Source organism: Ictidomys tridecemlineatus, chromosome 7 (assembly GCF_052094955.1).
Source record: "Ictidomys tridecemlineatus isolate mIctTri1 chromosome 7, mIctTri1.hap1, whole genome shotgun sequence".
Classification (NCBI taxonomy): Eukaryota; Metazoa; Chordata; class Mammalia; order Rodentia; family Sciuridae; genus Ictidomys; species Ictidomys tridecemlineatus.
In genome coordinates this window covers 79,995,675-80,016,368 of record NC_135483.1, presented here as the reverse complement: position 1 = coordinate 80,016,368, position 20,694 = coordinate 79,995,675, and the positions used below count along the sequence as shown (strand labels likewise).

The following is a 20,694-nucleotide window of genomic DNA, read 5'->3' as shown; positions in this document are numbered from 1 at the left end:
GGTGAGATGCCTCTACAGTTCTGTTAAGAATATTAAAGTACAAATATGATAACACCAAATACTAATGAGGATTCAAAGAAACTCTCATATATTGCTGATTGGCTATAAAGTGGTGCGGCCACCTGTATGAAACTATTTAGTGGTTTCTTAAAAGAATTAAATGTACAATTACCCACTAACCCAGCAGTTACACTTCTGAATATTAATCCAAAGAAATAAAGATTTTATGTTCACACAAAAATTTGTTTACAGCAACCTTGGAAGCTGAGGCAGGAGGGTTGCAAGTTTGGGCACAACCTTAGCAGTTTAGGGAGGCTATAGGCAACTTAGTGAGACCCTGTTTCAACATTTAAAAGGAATTTTTAAAAATGGGCTGAAGATGTAGCTTAGTGGGAAAGCATCCCTGAGTTCAATTCCCGGTGTAAAAAAAAAAAAAAATATATATATATATATATATATATATATATATGTATATGCAATTTGTTCATGGCAGCAGTTTGTAGAATAGCTGAATATGGAAACAACCCAAATGTCCACCACTTGATGACTAGATGAATAAAATGTCCTTTATCCATACTGTGGAATGTTATTCAGTCATAAAAATGAACAAAGTGGCCAGGCACAGGGGTGCATGCCTGTAAATCCAGTCACTTGGGAATCTGAAACAGGAGGTCACAAGTTCAAGGCCAGCCTGGGAAACTTTGCAGGACCTGGTTTTGAAATAAAAACAAAAAGGATTGGGGATGTAGCTCAGTAATAGAGCATCCTTGGATTCAATACCCAGTACCCTCCCCCACATAAAGGAACAAAGTGTTGATATTTTCTGAGGGATGTACCTCAAAACTATGCCATCTCTCTCACAAGTGTGCACAAGCACACACATACACACACACACACACACACACACACACACATATTCAAAGCCACATATGGTATGAATCCATTTATAAGAAATATCCAGAACAGGCAAATTTATTAAGACAGAAAGTAAAGTAATGGTTGTCAGGGGCTAGAAAGAATGAGAGTAACTGTTTAATGGATACTAATATTGATGGATACTATGATACTAATATTGATGGTTGCACAACTCGTAAGACTACACTAATAACCAGTATAAGTATACTGCACACTTTTTAAATGGGTGGAATTTTTGATATGTGAATTATCTCAAATTTCAAAATTGTATTTGTACTTGTTATATTCCTAAGGTACAATAAAGAACTTGGGACATTCCTCTTGTGTCATACTTCACACAGAAGGGAGTAATGTTTTTTTAAATGAACTATCAATTATCTCTAGAGACAGAAGACCAATCAAAATACTTGGCATTTACTTGTCACAGTAAATTTAATTTTTGTGGCACAATAAAATTTACCATTTTAACCATTTGAAGTATATAATTTGGTAAACAAAATTGACCTTGTTCACATATTTTTATCTTTCCCTTTAAAATGTACATTGGTTTCTATAAATAGAAATATGGCTTTAGACGATTTTGGTTTCCAGGTTGGAGGTTAGGGCAGCTTGTGTGAGCTCAGCCTGATTCTGCTCCTTCTTGTGTCTCCTACTTCCTGAAGTATCCACCTGTCTTTCTTTCAGCCTGTGCTTTCTGCCCAAGACTGTCCCCAATGCCTGTGCCATCCTCCTCCATTTGTCCTACCTGTTTCCAGATCCTCCTCTCTTTTCTTACTTATCACATGCAACTGACTTTAAGGAGACAGCTGAGAGGGTGAGGGGAAACCATGATCGGCTATGGTGAGAAGTGCAGCTTTTCCCTGCTTGATGGTCAGCAATATTGACCCATTCCACCTTTGCCATCTGGAAGGGAATCTGCCCAGGGAACTGCTGTCAGAGAGCTGTGGCCATTGCAAAGCCTATACATAGGAGCAGGTGGGGAGCCAGATTCTCATCCTGTCTGCTTTGGATTTCAAACACAGAGGTTAAAAATGACAGAATTCTAACAAATACCTGTAAACATTTTTGTCACAGTTTGAAGTTCCGAATTTTGCTGCATATTCATCATCTATTCTGTAAATTAAGGAATATCCCAAGAAATTTATTCTGGCATAATGATGTTACCTTGTTTTTTTTCTTGTGGTTCTGGGGAGTGAACCTCAGGTCCTTTCACATGCTAAGCACACATTCCACCACTAAGCTACACCCCCAGCCTCAAACTATTTTTAATCATATCACAGTCATATGGATGTTATTTGTATGTCCTTTTTTCTCTATTTAAACATTTATTTTTAAATCTTTTTAAATTAAAATTTTTATTAACTTTTTAAAAGACAAATTAAGGTAGTCTGTCCCTATTAGACAGCCTGTTTGCTGTTTAAAAATATTTTAGATGAGGGGGTTTGGGGATGGGAAGGATGATTCAATGAGACAGACATTATATACTTATATGATTGAATTTCCATTGTGACTCTACACCATGTAGAGGAAGGAGAAGTTGTGCTCCATTTGTGTACAATGTGTCAAAATGCATTCTACTGTCATATATAATTAATTTGAACAAATTAAAAACTAAAATAATAAAAAATTTCTAAAAGGGTTCTGGGGATGTAGCTTAGTGCTAGAGGACTTGCCTGGCATGTGAGGCTCTGGGTTCTATCCCCAGCACTGCAGAAATCAAACCAAAAAATATTTTAAAGGAATGGCTTTTTAAAATATTTTTTTTTACTTGATGATAGACCTTTATTTTGTTTATTTATATTTGGTGCTGAGAATAGAATGTGCCAGGCAAGTGCACTACCACTGAGCCACAGCCCTAGCCCTAGGAATGGCTTTTTTTTTTTAGTTGTAATTGGACACAATACCTTTATTTTATTTATTTTTATGTGGTGGTGGTGAGGATCGAACCCAACATCTCATGCATGCTAGGCGAGCGCTCTATCACTGAGCCACAGCCCCTAGGAATGGCTTTTTAAAATAATGTTTCTTCTATTACTTCTATAATAAAATGAAATCTTATGCAGAAATGAATAGTAAGGGATGAAATGTAGTGAAAAGAACATACACTTTGTGCCAAAGTTTAATTTCTGCACCAAGTTTGTCCTCAGCAGAGGTACCTGAATGTTTGAGCTGCCCGAGATGAAGACTCAAGTTCACAAAGCAACAATAGCCACCTGAACCATCTCTACTTTTAAAAAATAGTAAAGAAGCTGATTTTAAGAAATTTTTACTTAACTTACACTCTTTCTTATCTAGGAGACTGCATTAAAAATAATAATAATAAGGGTCAAATGTCCAAAATTTTAAAAATTAGCCACTTACCTTCTTCTAAATAAGTAAGCAATCAGCTCTTCTAAGGCTGTTTGTCATAGAACAGCATTTCTTAAAGCAGATTGCAAGAGATACTATTCGTGATTATACCAAAAAGTGATTCTTGATTATAAGCTAAAGAATCTTTTGTTTCACAGGACATCACAAGTGTCTTTTTTCAGAGTTTCCCAGGGCCTATAGCTTCCCCACCCCCCCACCCCCCAGACTGAGAATTGAACTCAGGGACATTTGACCATGGAGCCACATCCCTAGTCCTATTTTGTATTTTATTTAGAGACAGGGTCTCACTGAGTTGCTTAGCGTCTCAGCCTCCCAAACCGCTGGGATTACAGGCGTGTGCCGCCATATCCAGCCAGGACTATAAGCAGTATTTTTTTTTATTTATATATGACAGCAGGATGCATTAAATTCTTATTACATATATAGAGCACAATTTTTCATATCTCTGGTTGTATACATAGTATATTCACACCAATTCGTGTCTTCATACATGTACTTTGGATAATAATTTCCATCACATTCCACCATCATTTCTAACCCATGCCTTCTCCCTTCCCCTCTAACCCCTCTGCCCTATAGAGTTGGTCTATTCATCCCATGCTCCCTCTCCTTATCCCTCTATGAATCAGCCTCCTTATATCAAAGAAAACATTCGTCATTTGTTTTTTTGGGATTGGCTAACTTCACATTATCTTCTAACTCCATCCATTTACCTGCAAATGCCATGATTTTATTCTCTTTTATTGCTGAGTAAAATTCCATTGTGTATATATGCCACATTTTTTTTTTATCCATTCATCTACTAAAGGGCATCTAGGTTGGTTCCACAGTTTAGCTATTGTGAATTGTGCTGCTATAAACATTGATGTGGCTGGGTCCTTAAAGTATGCTGTTTTTAAGTCCTTTGGGTATAGACTGAGGAGAGGGACAGCTGGGTCAAATGGTGATCCCCTTTTTTTTTTTTTAGTTGTTGATGGACCTTTATTTTATTTATATGTGGTGCTGAGAATCGAACCCTAGGCAAGTGTTCTACCACTGAGCTATAACCCCAGCCCTGGGCCTATAGCAGTTTAAAGTTCTGCCAACATCCAGTGGGAACCCATAGCCACACTTCAGGCATCCTCCACACAGCAACCTCACTGAGCAGAGTCTTGCTTTTGTGGAGTGAACGTCATAGGAAACTTTTTGAGAAGCTACAAAAATTTAGGGAAATTGATGATGATTTGGAGTTTATTGGGTTTTTTGTTGTTTTGTTTTCATTTTGTAATGAAAACAGAGACTCGTGTATGCTAGGAGAATGCTCTATCATCTACCAATGAAGTATATCCCCAGTCCCTTGTACTTTTTTTTTCTATTCTACAAAAAGAAGAGAATCTTGCATTCATCTTGTGTCATACTTTTTGTGTTTGTGTATGGTATGAGATATTGAAGCTCACACAAGCTAGTCAAATGCTCTAACTTCCACTGAACTACATCTCCCGCCCTTTTTATTTTATTTTGAGACATGATCTTTCTAAATTGCCTAAGCTAACCTCAAACTTTTAATCCTCCTGCCCCGGCCTACCTAACAGCAAAGATTATAGGCTTGTGCCACCGCATCCCATCTAATGACAAATAATTTTAACAGTGTTTTCTTGTCCCAGGACACCAGGGCTCTTCAGTTTGATTGATACCATATGGCCCCCAGCAATACCCCTAAAAGCACCCGGCCATAGTCAGCCCTGTGAAGAGGTAGGTACAACACTAGGGAGCCCTCCATCCTCAGGTTGCTCTGTGCCAGCCACCGAGCCAGGGCTCTCACCGTTGCTCCGTGACTCCCCAGTGGCAACAGGAATCCCTCTGTACCTAGGCCCTTTGTGGTGGTATGTGAATACAAGGTAGGACTGGGATTGGGATTTTCTCTTCTCATTCAGGAGCCCAATCTATGGCTGCTTTCCCTTCCATGTTGTACAATATGCTTCTCAGGTTAATTTATGATGAATTTTTAAACAGCAGTCCTCACACACTGTTACAACAGTCAAAGTCTTAGCCTCATTATAAACTAGGCAATATTTTCCCACCCCTTCCAATCACTCATGAAACCAGCACTTAGTTACCAATTTACAGTAGGAATACAATGGAATCTGTAAATATTCCTACAACCATGAGGGTAGCTAGGAATGTCCATTCCTACCCTATCAAGTTATTTATGGTAGTAGCTCAAAGGCAGAAAAAAAGTTAAAAAGTTTCTCCTTCTCTCCTTCCTGGGCCTTGTCCAGGAGGCTAGCCTGTGGTTGCTTTGGGTCATAGATGCCTAAGCTGAAAAAGGGAATATGTCTTTGTATAGCTGACTTCAGTGGAGTGCTACATTGATGAACTTGTCCTGTCAATCCAATAGTAGGTGTCAAAAATGCCCATATATAGATTAACAAGATGTTTTTCCAAATGGTATTTTCAATATACTCTGAAGAATAGATTTCTAAAATGAAATCTTAAATTGATAATAAATTAAGAAATACAGACATTCTTATGCTTGGTCCCAAAAGTAAATAATGTAACCCACTTCTTGTATAACCTTCCAGAGAGGGTACACATCTATAAGTAAATATGTATATAAGAAAAATAGATTGGAATGATGTATTTGAGTCTTTTAACACTTCATTCATGTTCTACCTTTGCCTTCATTTTAAACAGGTCAAAAGTCACCTGCCTCCTCCTTCCTTCTGTTACGTCCTCTCAGTTCATCCCAATCTCGGTCAGATTGATATGATTGAAGGAGACTCCATATCTAAGCTTCACCAGCCTCCAATTCTCCATTGCCTAAGAGATATTCTCCAGGTAACATCTTTGTTTCTAACAAGTGTTTTGGTACTTTTGCCATGGTTGTGTACTTTGGATGATGTTACCAGTCTTTCTCAATGTTTTTCCAGACTGACAATCTGGGTGCCCGCTGCAGTTTCTATGCCAGAGTGATTTATCAAAGACCACAGGTAACATTCTCTCATTCTCCCTGTCTCCCTGTCTCATAAGGATAATCTTTTAGAAATTAATGGAGTGTCAAAATACAAAAGTACATTTAAAATCCAGGTGAACATGACCTAGCTGAAGGGGTAGTACATTCATTCTAGCACAGGTGTGGACTACCAGCTACCATGCTAAGTACTAGGATATTAAAAAAAAAAACAGATGTAACTCTACCCTTGAAGATTTTAGCCCTATATTATTTGTTAAATTCTGACACGTAGGCAGATTGAAGAAAAGAAATAGAAGCTGAAATCTCAATTATGTGGTAGAATTGGGAATCTTAAGATTGTGTTCATCCACTCTGGGAACGCTTCTGGGACTCTTCTACGGTAGAAGAGTCCTCTTCCCTTTGGTCCCTTTGAGGCCTTGGGAAGTTCTAGGAAGTGGCAGTTTAGAGGAGTTTGCTATTGGATCAGCTAGGAGTGGACGAGGTAAAAAGTTGTCCTTGGCAATCTGAATATATGAACTAAGTTCTCCAAGACATCACTCTGGCCTTGGATGGTAAAGGAACACTCTCAAAGGCTACTCATCTTGTGGGACTCAGAGGTGATCCTATCTTTCAAGCTCTTGTCCACTCATGAGTAATATGCTCCAGTGTGGAAGAGAATGAGAAGAGAATGAGAGAACCCCTATGCACTGCCCCCAGGGTGTGCAAGGGAAGCAGACAGCACCCTGGTGCCATTGCTGCTGCCACTGCACCTGCGGCCAGGCAGGTTGGAATGCCAGGAAATTGCCTGTGGAAGAAGCTGAAGCCTGGGCAGGTAGTCTAGACTGGGCCAGCCAGGCACCCAACACCACCAAGGACAGAAGTGGCAGAGTGCAGATGTGGCCCCAGGGACAGTCTTTTAACAAATCTATACTTGGTTTATAAAGGTTTGACACTCACCACTCTGGCTTTACTTTTTGTTGCAAAGTATTCCAAAGCAAATGCTGGATCTCATGACATTTCATGTCTTCACTCCTGATGTGAATCTAGCCAAGAGTGGTGGTGCATGCCCATAATTGCAGCACCTTGGGAGTCTGAGGTAGATGGATCTCAAGTTGAAGGCCAGTCTTAGCAACTTACCAAGACCCCATCTCAAAATTTAGAAATGAAAAGGACTGGGGGTGAGCTCAGTGGTATAGCACCCCCAAGATCAATTTCCAATTCCACAAAAATAAAAGTAAAAATAAATCTCTAAGAAGCATGTATGCTTTATAGATGGCCACAGCTCAGCTGCCTCGGTTGGGAGCCTTTCTTTTATACATAAAGCATCTGAAGTTATTTTCTATGGAGTATCTATTTTAAACAATGTTTTTTTTTTCATGTCTCCAATCATCCATAGGTGATAGGCAATGGAAGAGCTATAAGATGACTAAAATAATATATTTCTTAACCTCTAATTGATGAGTTGCCTATAGAAAAATATCACTAAAATTGTGCTATCATAGTGTGATACTAATTCATCTACTTCAGGAGTGGGCAGACTGTGCTTATAACAGGCCAGATCATCAATGTTTTAGGTTTCTTGGGTCACATGGTTTCTGTAACAATTAGTCAGCTCAAACTCCCAAACCACTGGGATTACATGTGTGCCCCTGCACCCAGCTAGGGTTAATTCTTGATGTACATTCTGTTGGTTTGCACTGCACACGTGTATACAGACAGGTATGCACCATTATAATATCATTTCAGTGCCCTAAAAGTCATCTGTGCTCTATTTATCCCTTCCTCCCCAACCCTTAGCAACCACTAAACTTTTTACTCTTTCCAAAGTTTTGCCTACTCCAGAGTGTTATATAATTAAAATCACAGTGAGTAGCCTTCTTAGACTACTTTTTTTCACTTCATCCTAGGCACTTAAGCTTCTGTCTTTTCATGACTTGATAGCTCATTTCTCATTAATACTGAATAACAGTCCATTGTCTAGAAGTGCCAACATCTATTTATCCATTCAGCTACTGAAGGACATCTTGTTTCTTCCGAGTTTGGGCAATTATAAATAAGACACCTATTTTTAATAAAATTTTAGCAAGAACTTGGTAGTAGCACTGCTTTAAATAATTGACTATTGGTATCTTTTTATAGAAGATAAAGATAAGAAGATTTCTTGTTACTGACTTTTTTCATACTCCTATAATATAGATAATTTTATAGTTAATTAAAAGGTTTGGGTACATTAGTATCTGGAAAGATAGACCTCAGCCCAAATCCCAAGTATTCATAAAGGGTATTTTAAAATCCTTAAAGAATGTCAGAATTCCCACCATTTCTTAACTTTGTAGAAATCTTTACCCTTCCTGATATATCTACTAATTGTTTAAATTTTGGTTTTGCTAATTGTTTTAAAAATAACCTTTGTAACTCCAGGATCTGATACAGGGTCATGCAGTATGCTCAGGTCATATCTCTTTCATCTTTCTTAGATGGAATACTTATTTATCTTTGCTTATGTTTTGCTTATGTTTGGTTTTTTGTTTTTGTGGTTCTGGGGACTATAACCGGGGGGCCTTGTACATGCAAGCAAGTATTCTACCACTGAGCCACATTGCCAGCCCAACCTTGAGATTTTTCAAAAAATAAAAACCAGTTACTTAGTAGAATGTCCCTTGGTTTAGGTTTATCTGATGCTATCTCTTGAACAGATTAGATTATACATTCTAACATTCTCTACAGAAATACCACATAAAAATACTATGTTCAGGGTTGGAGTTTTGGCTCAGTGATAGAGCGTTGCCTGGCATGTATGAGGCACGAGGTTTGATCCTTGGCACCACATAAAAATGAAAATAAAGGTATAAAAAATGTCATGTCTATTAAAAAATATATATATATATATATGTTCTGCCGGGCACAGTGGCTTATGCCTGTAATCCCAGCTCAGGAGGCTGAGGCAGAAGGATCACGAGTTCAAAGCCAAGACTCGGCAATGGCCAGGTGCTATGCAACTCAGTGAGACCCTGTCTAAATAAAATACAAAATAGAGCTGGGGATGTGGCTCAGTGGTTGAGGGCCCCTGAGTTCAATCCCCAGTACCTCCCCCCAAAAAAATACTGTGTTCATATCAAGAGACATATAGTTTATTTGTCCCAGAAAGAATTGTAATGTTTTATCAATTGGTCAAGATGGTATTTCCATGGTTTTTCACTTTGAAGTTAAAAAATAAATATTTCATGGGGATAGGAAAGATGGTGGACTAAGATGAACATCATTACCCTAGGTACATGTTATAAAGACATAAATGGTCTGACTCTACTTAGTGTAGTGTTACAGCCAGAGAAATGAAAAATTGTGCTCCACTTGAATCGAAATGTATTCTGCTATCATGTATAACAAATTAGAACAAATTAATTAATTAATTATAAATAAATATTTTACTTATTAATAAGCATTTTGTGGAAAGATACTTTGAGACTATAAATATCTTAATATATTTCTTGTACATTTATTAGCTGACATTCAGCATTGATTAGGAGCTTTTCATTTTGCTGATTTATTTCTGTAGTCATTTATTTATGTCAGTATAGACCAATGGATTAGTTTTTAATTCAGTAAGTTATAATCTGTTTTGGTTGTTCATTTTGATGCTCAAATTTTACCAGATTTAGGCTGGCTCCTATATCTTTTAGACATGTTTCCATCATTCTTTGAGTCCTCCCTTATTTTTGACACAATATTTCAGAGTCATCTTGACATTTTATGCTTTAGAATCAGCCCTCATTTCAAGGAGCCCTGGTTGATATCAAGGGAAAATGGTATTTAGAAGCCAGAGTCTAGGTTCTAGCTACATTTGCTATTGGGATGTTATTGTTTGTAGGTCCTCTCATTGAATAGTGCAAGGAGACGTATGTATATATTCATGCACCCATGCACACATGCACACCCACATCCATATCTACTTCTATATTTAGATTTATTTAGAGTTGTGGTTTCACACAAACACCACTAACCATAGACCATTACCACAGAATTTACTCCTGTCTTCCCCACTTCTGTATGTATAAATTCCTCTTCAACAGAGAGAAAACTAGCTCCATTGTCCTCAGTATTACTTAATGCAGTTTCCTGTATATAATCAACCTCCCAACCATGCAGACTACCTTCTCCTTCCCAATCCACAGTTCTAGACCACGGAACTGTTGAGTTCTATTAGCCAACCATGTGCAATTAATTCTCAGCTTCACCTGACAGTCCATGCCAGCAAAACAAGCTGACTCTCAAGCTAGCCATGCCCTTAGGCCCTAGCCCTATTATCTGTCTTTGGTCCGTTTGTATCTACTACGACCTAATCCCTGGCCAATGGGCAGGGGAAGACTGCCAGTTCAATAGAACTTGGAAGGACATTATAACTTTTGCAGATTAGGGGAAAAATTATAATTAAAGTAAAGAAGACAGGGCTGGGGATGTGGCTCAAGCAGTAGCGCGCTCGCCTGGCATGCTTGCGGCCCGGGTTTGATCCTCGGCACCACATACCAACAAAGATGTTGTGTCCGCCGAGAACTAAAAAATAAATATTAAAAATTCTCTCTCTCTCTCTCTCTCTCTCTCTCTCTCTCTCTCTCTCTCTCTCTCTCTCCCTCCCTCCCTCCCTCCCTCCTCTCTCACTCTCTCTCTAAAAAAAAAAAAAGTAAAGAAGACAAAAAAATAAGAAAAATAAAAGCTGTTACAGATACAGATATTTTGACACCTACTTTATACCAAGGTCCTGTACAAAAAGTCTGTTGGTGAGTGAGGTCTAGTCTTAACCCTCAGGAAACTTGCAGCTACTCTAAGAGAAGAATGTGTATGCTCTAGATAAAAGATAGATTCTAGGTATACAAACTCAGAACAAGAAAGAATGAACAATAAAATTTACCTGAGTAGGTCAGAAGACAAGTAGAGCACTGCCTGCAAAGTGTGGTTTGTATTCCAACAAAGGAATCCATTAAACAGGTGCACAGTTGGGCACACAGCTATGTTAATGGGGCTAGTGACCCGTGTGCTAAGTCTATAGTATGTTTTGGGGGTTTGGTTTGGTTTGGTTGTAAACTGGGGATTGACTCAAAGGGCACTTAACCACTGAGCTACATCCATAATTCTTTTTATTTTATTTTGAGGCAGGATCTCACTAAGTTTCTTGTGTTGACCTCAAATTTGGTTCCTCCTGCCTTGGCCTGCTGAGTCACTGTGATTATAGGCATGTGCCACCATGCCCAAACTCCTGTTGTGTATTTTAAAGTATTTTGAAATAGTAACTTGCTAGTGATAATGATCATTAAGATTGTTGCTTTTAAAAATTAATTTTGGATATAAGAATAGTTAATAGTCTTTACTTTGAACTTGTAGCTGAAGAGTCTGCTGCTTTTGGCACAAAAGGAGATTTGGCTGTTGGTGACTGACATCACCCTGCAAATGAAGGATGGGAATGACCACCACCTCCCCAAAATCCTGCCAGTTTGTGTGACCCCCTCATGTGTCCTGGGTCCAGAAATCCTAGAAGCACTCTCCACGGCTGCACCTCATAGCATCCTCTTCAGGGATGCTCTCCGAGATCAGGGTGTGCTTGCGTCTTCTCCACAGTTTTGATTGGGGTGACTGATCAGTGTCCATATGATGTCTCCTATGGCTTCCAAATGCATCTTGCTCAGCACTGCTGGCACCATCACATAGCCCAAGACAGACATGACCTGTGCCCTGCAGAGGCCCATGTTAGCAGTTTAGGCTTTTGCTGAACCCTGTTCATGGCTATCTGCATAGTACTCCAAGGTTCTAGTGTACCCTGTAGCGATCCCATCAGTCACTCCATGATTGTCTATAGTGGTGTAGAAGCCATCTGAAGTTATGATTTGGGTGATTTCTTTTTAAACCAAAAACTAGAACATTAGAAATATATATGCTTTTTAGTCCTTTTTACCTAGGTGTCAAACTAAAATCCCGCCTAAACTGTATTTTTTTTACATAGTAAATTTAATGTTTCACAAAATTACTCTTTTCAAAATGAAGTTGAATTTAGTATTTGCATGCTTTTCCAGCTTAGCTCACTGGAGGCCACTTCTATATGTATAAAATCTCTCCAAAAGAAAGAAAACTGGCTCCATTTTCCTCAGGATTATGTAGTACAGCTTCCTGTATATAATCAGCCTCCCAAACTATGACCTGGCATTAGGAACAGACTGTCCCCACAATTGCACCCTTATACTTGCATCACTTTGGGAGGATGGAAAGGAGACTATGTTTACTGGCAGGAGAATTCACATTTTTCTTCAACACTTCAATAATCTGAAGTATCTTTGTTGGCAGGTCAGATTGTCTGTGTTGAACGGACTGTCCTGTTGCTTCAAAAACCCTTTTGGGGTATGGCCTCTGGCGCTGGCTCCTGTGAGCTGACTGGCCCAGTGATACTGGATGAACTAGACTCCCTCACACCGGTTAATTCCATTTGCAGCGTGCAAGGTGGGCAGCCTTCTCATTGGAAATAATATTTATATTGTCTTAAATATTGTATTATTTTGTATTCATTTACCTGTTTGTTCAACAAGTTTTTGTTGAGTGCCTACTTGGAATGTACAAAAAATAAAAAGAGCTTCTTGACTCTCAGACCAAACAAACCTAAGACTGCAGAATTTCAAGTGCTCCATTTTCCAGTAATCAGGCCCTCACCTTGTTGGGGAAGTCAGGAAGCTCCCTAAAGACAAGAGGCTTGAACTAAGATCTGAAGAGTGGGTGGGACAAATTATGTCAGGGAAAGAAGCAAGGAACAGGACTTATAAATAAAGGCAATGGACAGGAGAAACCTGGTAAGCCAGGGATACCCTAGAGCAGGCAGGATAGGCAACTGGATGAAGGAACTAAGAGGATACTAGATGACTCAATCAAAAGTATACTCTGTTCAGGCATGGTGGTACACGCCTGAAATCCTAGCAGCTTAGGAGGCTGAGATAGGAGGATCAAGAGTTCAAAGCCAGCCTCCACAATCATGTACAATCAGAGAAATGAAAAGTTGTGCTGCAGTTGTGTATAATGAATCAAAATGCATTCTGCTGTCATATATACATACTTAAAATAAATAATTTAAAAAAAAAAACAGCCTCAGCAACTTAGTGAGGCCTTAAGCAACTCAGTCTCCAAATAAAATATAAAAAAGGGCTGGGAATCTGTTTCAGTGGTAAAGTACCCCTTGGTTCATTCCCTGACACCAAAAAAAAAAAAAAAAAAGTATGCTCTGTCATCCATAGAGAAAATACATGGTCTGACATCCATTCCTACAGAGCAGATGGAGGGACCAGGATGACAGCTGTGGCAGCAATATAAAAGTAAACCCAGGAGTGGGTTTAATTAGGAAAATTGGTAAGTTAAGTGATGAATCGGACCACAGGATAGAGGACATATATGCAGCTACAGCCAAGATTTAGGCTTGGGTGAGGAAGTAAAGGTAGTGCTATAAATTGCCAAAGCAGGACACATGTGTAAGGCAACTTTGAAGGGAACTATCTCATTATGTCTGGAGAGTTTGGGTGATTTCATTACATCTGAGATGTTTCAAAGCTGGTTGGACATATGGGTCTGGAGCTGAAAACAGCATTAAAAATGCTTTCTTTTTTAACTTTTTAAAAATTATTTAATAGTGAAAGTAATACATACTTATTGAAACCAGTGAAATCTGAACCCAGAAGAAGGTAGCAACCTCCTGGCAGGTACTCCCTGTGCACCACACGTGGAGTACATGGCTCCTGGCTTTAGAGGGAGAAGGTTTGTGTGTGCAGATTGGGTTGGTTTGCTACATATTATTCTGTAACTTACTCTCCTCACTTAATATTCTAGCCAGAATGTCTGCCCAAGGAAATAGAGATCTATTATAAGAGTTTCACAGTCACATATTAGTCCCTCATGAAAAAACTGTTCCTCAAATGATGGATAGCCAGAATCTTCCTGTGCTTTTGCAATTACAAACAAGGCGTGATAAACATTCTGGACATCATCCCCTACTGACTGTATACAATTGTCCTACTATCATATGCTATTGTATAGTATTGTCCTACTATAAAGGAGGATTTTAGGAATTTATAGTTCAAGTATTTTTTGGTACTAGAGCCTGAATCCAGGGGTACTCTACCACTGAGCTATATCCCTAACCCTTTTTATTTTTTATTTTGAGACAATGTTGCTAAGGCTGGCTTGAACTTGCAATCCTCCCTCCTCAGCCACACTCCAATGGTTCATGTGTTTTTATTTTTGAGATATAAATCCAATTTATATTTATAATTCATTCATTTAGCCTGGTACAGTGGCTCATGCCTATAATCCCATCAACTTGGGAGACTGAGGTAGGAGGGTCACAAATCTGAGGCCAACCTCAGCAATATAGCAAGACCTTGTCTCAAAAAATATATCTATTAAGTGTTTTAGTGAATTCACATAATTGTGCAACCATTACTACAGTCTTAACTTTGAAACAGAAAGAAACCCTGTACCTATCATCAGTCACTCCCATTTCCCCATCACACCCTGGTCTCAGGAAACCACCAGTCTACATTATGCCCCTCTGAGTTTGCTTGTCCTCAACCTGTCATATAAATGGAATCATATGATATGTGGTTTTTCTTGATTGGCATCTTTAACTTAGCATAATGTTTGCAAGATTTATCCACAATGTAACATCATTTTTTTTCCTTTTTTGGAAGAATAATATTTCATTGTACAGCTATGCCATCAGTTGGTGAACAGTTGGGTTATTTCCACTTTTTTGACTATCATGAATAGAAATGCTATGAATATTCATGTAGAATTTGTTTGAATTTGGCTATGTATCCAAGAATGGGATTGTTAAGTCATATGGTAGCAAGACCTTGTCTCAAAAAATACTATTAAGTATTTTAGTGTGTTTGCATAATTGTGCAACCATTACTACAGTCTAACTTTCAAACAAAAAGAAACCCTGCACCTTTAACCTTTTTGACGAGTCCCAGTATGTTTTTAAGTAGTGGAGCTTGAACCCAGGGCCTCAAGCACTGAACTGCTATACCCCCAGCTCTTTTTTTTTATTTTGAGAGAAAGCCTCACTGTGTTGCCCAAGCTGGCCTGGGACTTGCTATTCTCCTATCAGCCTCCTGAATAGCTGAGATTAAAGGTATGTGGCCACCACACCCAATGTCTATGCAATTATTGCTAAACTGTTTTCAAGAAAGTATATAAAAAGTCAAATTTCCAAAAGAAACCTTCTAGAAGACCTGTTTTTCTCTACCCTTACCTGCTACTAGTTTCTGATCCTTTTTATGAACAACAGCAAAAAGGCTGTGATCCCTGTATCCCTGTATGTATTGCTTTAAATCATGTGCTTTTTATGAGATTGAGCACTTGTTCATGGTCAAAGCCTTTTGGGATTTTTTTTTCTTTGAATCTCTTTTTAGGTCTAGTGCTTGAACACAACTAGGGTTGTGAAGAGAGGTGTGAGCACAGTGGAATATAGAGGTTCTATAGACAACTGACTCTACTTTAAGACCTCCATTTTCTCATCTATAAAATAGGGATATAGAATTAGTCTCAAAGCATTGTTGAGGATTAAATGAGATAATGCATGAAAGGCAAGGAGCACTCAGTCTAGTAGAGAAAATAATAGACAACGCTACCAGGAACCATAAAGGGAGAGAGAGGATGGCTGACTAAAGTCAAGTCAGTAATCAGAGGTGTACTTGAGTTATCAGGATTTCTCAGGCAGTCTGTTCAGGCTGGCTAGGCAGTTCAGAGGGCAACTGGAAAATCCACAGAGGTACTAGGTGCCATTGTAAAACCTCCAGGTCCTAGGGGAAAGGCAAGATTGAAAGGGGAGGCCAGGGTGGAATTGGGTTGGTTCTGTCTTATTCTGCTTTCCCTGGTTCATACTGATCAGATTTTTAAATGATGCTGTCCTTCAACCTCATACATCAATGATGGTACAAAACAGATAATATCAGCAGGAAGAGGTAGGGAAGGCAAGGGATTTGGGTGGCCCAATAGACTATAGTGGCATCTGGAAGCCCCACCATGAAACTACTTCTTGATATACAGCTGCTCAGTTCTCCCTATTGAACAGGCTATGTTCAAAGTGTACTGCAAAGTGTCCACAACTACAGCTTCATGCCCCTGAGCAAACAGGCTATTGGAGACAGAGTGTACCATGAAGATGGACACAGACTGGGTCTCATGAGTGGACAGGCTATGAAGACCAAGCACATTGTACAGAGTGGCATGGCCTGGGTTCCCTGAGCCAACAAGCTATGAGGAGAAATCCACAATGCAGACATGTGCCTGTCCTATCTCCCTCTCCCATCCCCCATCCCTCTTCTTGTCCCCTCTCCCAGGTTCCCTTAGGTGCTGTTGCTCATGGCCCACAGCCATTTCTCAAACTTGGGCTCTCTAGTCACCTCTATGAGTACTTTTCCCTTCTACCTTCATTCTCATTGGTTGCGTTATCCTCCCTCTCCACTCTCTTTTACCTCTCCCAGAGGTCAGGACTCATCCAGAGCTTAAAGGAGGGATGGGGCTAGGACTTTGGCTAAGTGGTAGTGCACTTGCCTGACATGCATGAGGCACTGGGTTCAATTCTCAGCACCACATATAAATAAATAAAATAAAATATCTATCAACAACTAAAAAAAAAATATTTTAAAAAAGAGCTTAAAGGAGGGAAAAGGATGGCAGAACACACTCCCAACCCCCACCCTTGTATAATTCTCTGCCCTGTACCAGTTCTTATTCTGTGACCATAAGAATCACCACCACCTATCGCACTGTTTTATGAGACAACAAAAGCACTGTTGGCCAAAGGAGGGCTTACTATTTAACTCATTTCTAACTGCATCCAGTGAGTGCCACAGAAATGCAAGAAAGAGTCAGGCCACCCATTCCCACACCTGCAGCAGTAGGGTTAGCTATTGGCAACTGAAGGAACTGTGTTTTTTTTTTTTTTCTTGGAGCTTTAAATTGACTTTCATTTGCAACCTGACTTTTCTGAATTCTCAAAAATGATATTAAATCACTGGAGTTATCCTTTTCCTCTGTAATCTCCTTCTTGATATCTGTCTCTCTGCTCTAACTTTGCATGGTTGCTCTACTTTCAGCTATTGTCTTGGTACCCCAGGAATTAATGCTTTAGGTTTGTTCAAACTATAGGTTTCTGTAGATGTTCCTCACCAAGTTGAAGAAACTAAACTCCTTTTTTTCTTAGTTTGCTGAGAGTTTTTATCATGATTAAATGTTGGGTTTTTTTCAAATGCCCTTTTTATATCTTAATCTGATCATATAATTTCTCTTCTTTAGCCTATTGATAGTAATGAGTTACACACTGATCTTTGCATGGTTGACCCAGCCTTGTGTACTTGGAGTAAATCTCAATTGGTTGTGATATAATCATTTTTACATATAATTGCATTAGATATGCTATTTGTTTTTGAGGACATTTTCGTTGATTTCATGAAAGATATTTGAAGTTTTTTTTTCTTTTATGTAATATCTTTTTCTGATTTGGGGCATTAGAATAATGGAGTTCTCATATTTTTGTCTGATTTTGGTATTAGGGTAATGCTGTCCTCATAAAATGAAAAAGTACTGCTTCTGTTTTAAGGAAGAAAATGTAGAGGTTTGGCATAATTTCTTCTTTAAATGTTTGGTAGAATGTGACCATGAACCAATCCAAGCCCAGTGGTTTCTGTTTTGGAAGGTTATTAATTATTTATTCTGTTTATTTAATAGATACAGACCTATTAATACTATTTCTTATGTAAGTTTTGATAGATTATATACTTCATGGAGTTGATCCATTTCACCTATCAAATTTGGGGCATAGAGTTATATACTATTATTCTCTTTTTAATCTGTGGGAAAGTAATCATGGCCCCTTTCATTTCTGCTGTTACTAATTTATGACTTCTCTTAAGAAAGCTTACTTAGAAATTCATCTATTTTTATTGATCTTTTCAAAAAAATTTTAGTTTCTTGATTTTTTTTTCTATTGATTTTTTTGTTTTCCGTTTCAATGATATCTGCTTGGTTACTTTTATCTTCCTTACTTGATTTTAATTTGCTCCTCTTTTCCTTGTTTCCTAAATGAAAGCTTAGATTATTAATGTTAGATCTTCTTTTCTAACATACACATTCCACACATGAATTTCTCTCATATACTTCTTTTCTTGTATCCCATAAATTTTGATGTTTTTTTATTTTCATTTGATTCAAAATATTTTTTTTATTTTCTTCTTCACACTTTTTCTTGACTTGTATGCTATTTAATCTCCAAATACTTTGAGCCTTTCCAGCTGTATCATTCTGTTATTGATTTCTAGTTTAATTCCTTTGTGTTCTTAAGAACATAGTTGGTATGACTTCTCTACTTTTTAATTTGTTAAGGTATGTTTCCCAGGGTATGATCTTTCTTGCAGTGTTCCACCTAGACTTGAAAAGAATATGTGTATACTGTTGTTGGATGAAGTGTTCAGTAATGTTCATTAAATCCTATTGATTGGGGCTGGGGTTGTGGCTCAGCGTTAGAGCGCTCGCCTAGCACCTGCGAGACACTGGGTTCGATTCTCAGCATCACATAAAAATAAAGGTGTTGTGTCCAACTACAACTAAAAAAAATGTTTAAAAATGTATAAATAAATAAATCCTATTGATTGATGTTACTGTCAGTTCAACTTTTACTAATTTTCTGCCTGTTGGATCTGTCAATCATTAATAGAGACTATTGAGGTCTCCAACTATAGTAGTGAATTTATTTTTCTTTCCCATCAGTTTGCTGCATATATTTTGAAGCTCTGTTGTTATTATAATTGGACACAATATCTTTATTTTATTGATTTACATGTGTTGCTGAGGATTGAACCCATGGCCCTGCATGTGCTAGAAGCACTCTATAACTGAGCCACAATCTCAGCCCCCACCATGTATCTTTCTCTGCACCTTTATTCTTAATCTATCTATGTCTTTATATTGAATGGAACTTCCTTGTATTTTGAACAGTCTCTTTAAATTTGTATGTTTGTCTATTTAATTAGTCTTTGTCTTTTGTGTATTGAAACTATCCACACTTCTGGTGATTATCAATATAATTGAATTGATGCCAATCATATTTACAACTGTTTTCCGTCCATTGTCAATGATTCTTTTTTGTCTTTTTCTCTGCCTTTTCTCGTTTTAATTGGTCATCCTGTATGAATCCATTTTTTCTTTTCTCTCTGCATATTAATTATACTTATTTTTTAGTGCTTTCTAGTGGTTGGCCTAGAGTTTGAAATGTACATTTACAACCACTCAAGTCCACTTTCAAATAATACTCTCCTACTTCTCAGTTAATGCAGGTACCTCAGAGTGTTTCCAGTTCCTTCTTCTATTTTTGATTATATCATTGTCATTCACGTCACTTGCCTATAAATCACCGAGTATATCATTGTTATTATTTAAATAAACTATTAGATCAATAATAACTTACTGAACAATTTAGACTAAGTATAAAATATTTTTAAAAAAATAAAATAAAGAGAAGGCAGTTTCTTGATACTTAGCCCAGACCAGTATTGAACTCCAGGTCTCAAGAGATCTTCCTGCCTAGGCCTCCTGAGTAACTGGGACTACAGGTACATACCATCATGTTCAGAAGAAATATAAAAGATTGTATTTTACCTTCTCATATTGCTTTCCCGATGCTGATCTCTTCCTTCTGTTGATCCAAGTTTCTTACATATTTTTTCCCATCTCCGCATTTGCATTTGCATTCCCTGCAGGTCTCCTCTGCAACTTCCCTGCAGACCTGTGGTAGATAAGGGTGATGTGTAAGCAGAGTGTTATCACAGCAGCAATGAGTGTTGCCAGATACTCTGATAAGAACCAATCAACTGGGCATTAAGAGAAAACAAAGCCCAGTGGCAAAGTGACAAGATTGACAAACTTGCCCCACAAGGAATGCCCACAGCAAGGCAGCAGATGGGTGCACTGTTCCTACCAGGAATCCCTGCCCTGTATACTAGCCAGCCGTGAACTGCCTAGCTCCAACTCCCTCAAATCCATACCTGGGTGGAGTCCTCACTTCTCTACAATAATAGCAGATGCTCCCTTCTCAGGCTTTCATCCTTATTTTGTCCTGTGTCAGTGGCCCAGGATTCAGTGATGATTTGTCTCCAGCCTGGCTCCATCTGGGCATCTTTACATCTGCAGTAAGTCAGAACAGGGGATTGGGCAGCTCTCAGCAACTGCTAAGTCAGTTGAGCATCTGGGTCTCAGACAGCTAAATATTAAGCATTTTCTTCAAGTGGGACTTGAAAGGACCCTGAACACATTCCCAGAACAAAATCCCTGTGAAGGTGTTTATCACTCCTAAGAAATGTGAGCCTCCCTGAGGGGAGAGCACTCATTCCTCAGTAAGGGCCCAGGGCCTACTCTTCTCTGAATGTCAGTTCCCAGAATATGCAAAGACTTCT

General features: G+C 38.5%; 1 protein-coding gene across 7 annotated transcripts in view; it reads left to right on the top strand.

The window, feature by feature from the left end:
* Nucleotides 1-20,694, top strand: part of Spidr (scaffold protein involved in DNA repair) — a 377,942-nt gene that overhangs the window by 346,569 nt on the left and 10,679 nt on the right. For all 7 annotated transcript variants that reach the window (XM_078017204.1, XM_040294081.2, XM_040294080.2 and 4 more), the window contains 5 exons: nucleotides 4,929-5,016; nucleotides 5,959-6,102; nucleotides 6,195-6,254; nucleotides 11,594-11,804; nucleotides 12,548-12,700. In XM_078017204.1, coding sequence (XP_077873330.1) covers nucleotides 4,929-5,016; nucleotides 5,959-6,102; nucleotides 6,195-6,254; nucleotides 11,594-11,804; nucleotides 12,548-12,700 — 656 coding nt within the window. The remainder of the gene's footprint in view (nucleotides 1-4,928; nucleotides 5,017-5,958; nucleotides 6,103-6,194; nucleotides 6,255-11,593; nucleotides 11,805-12,547; nucleotides 12,701-20,694) is intronic.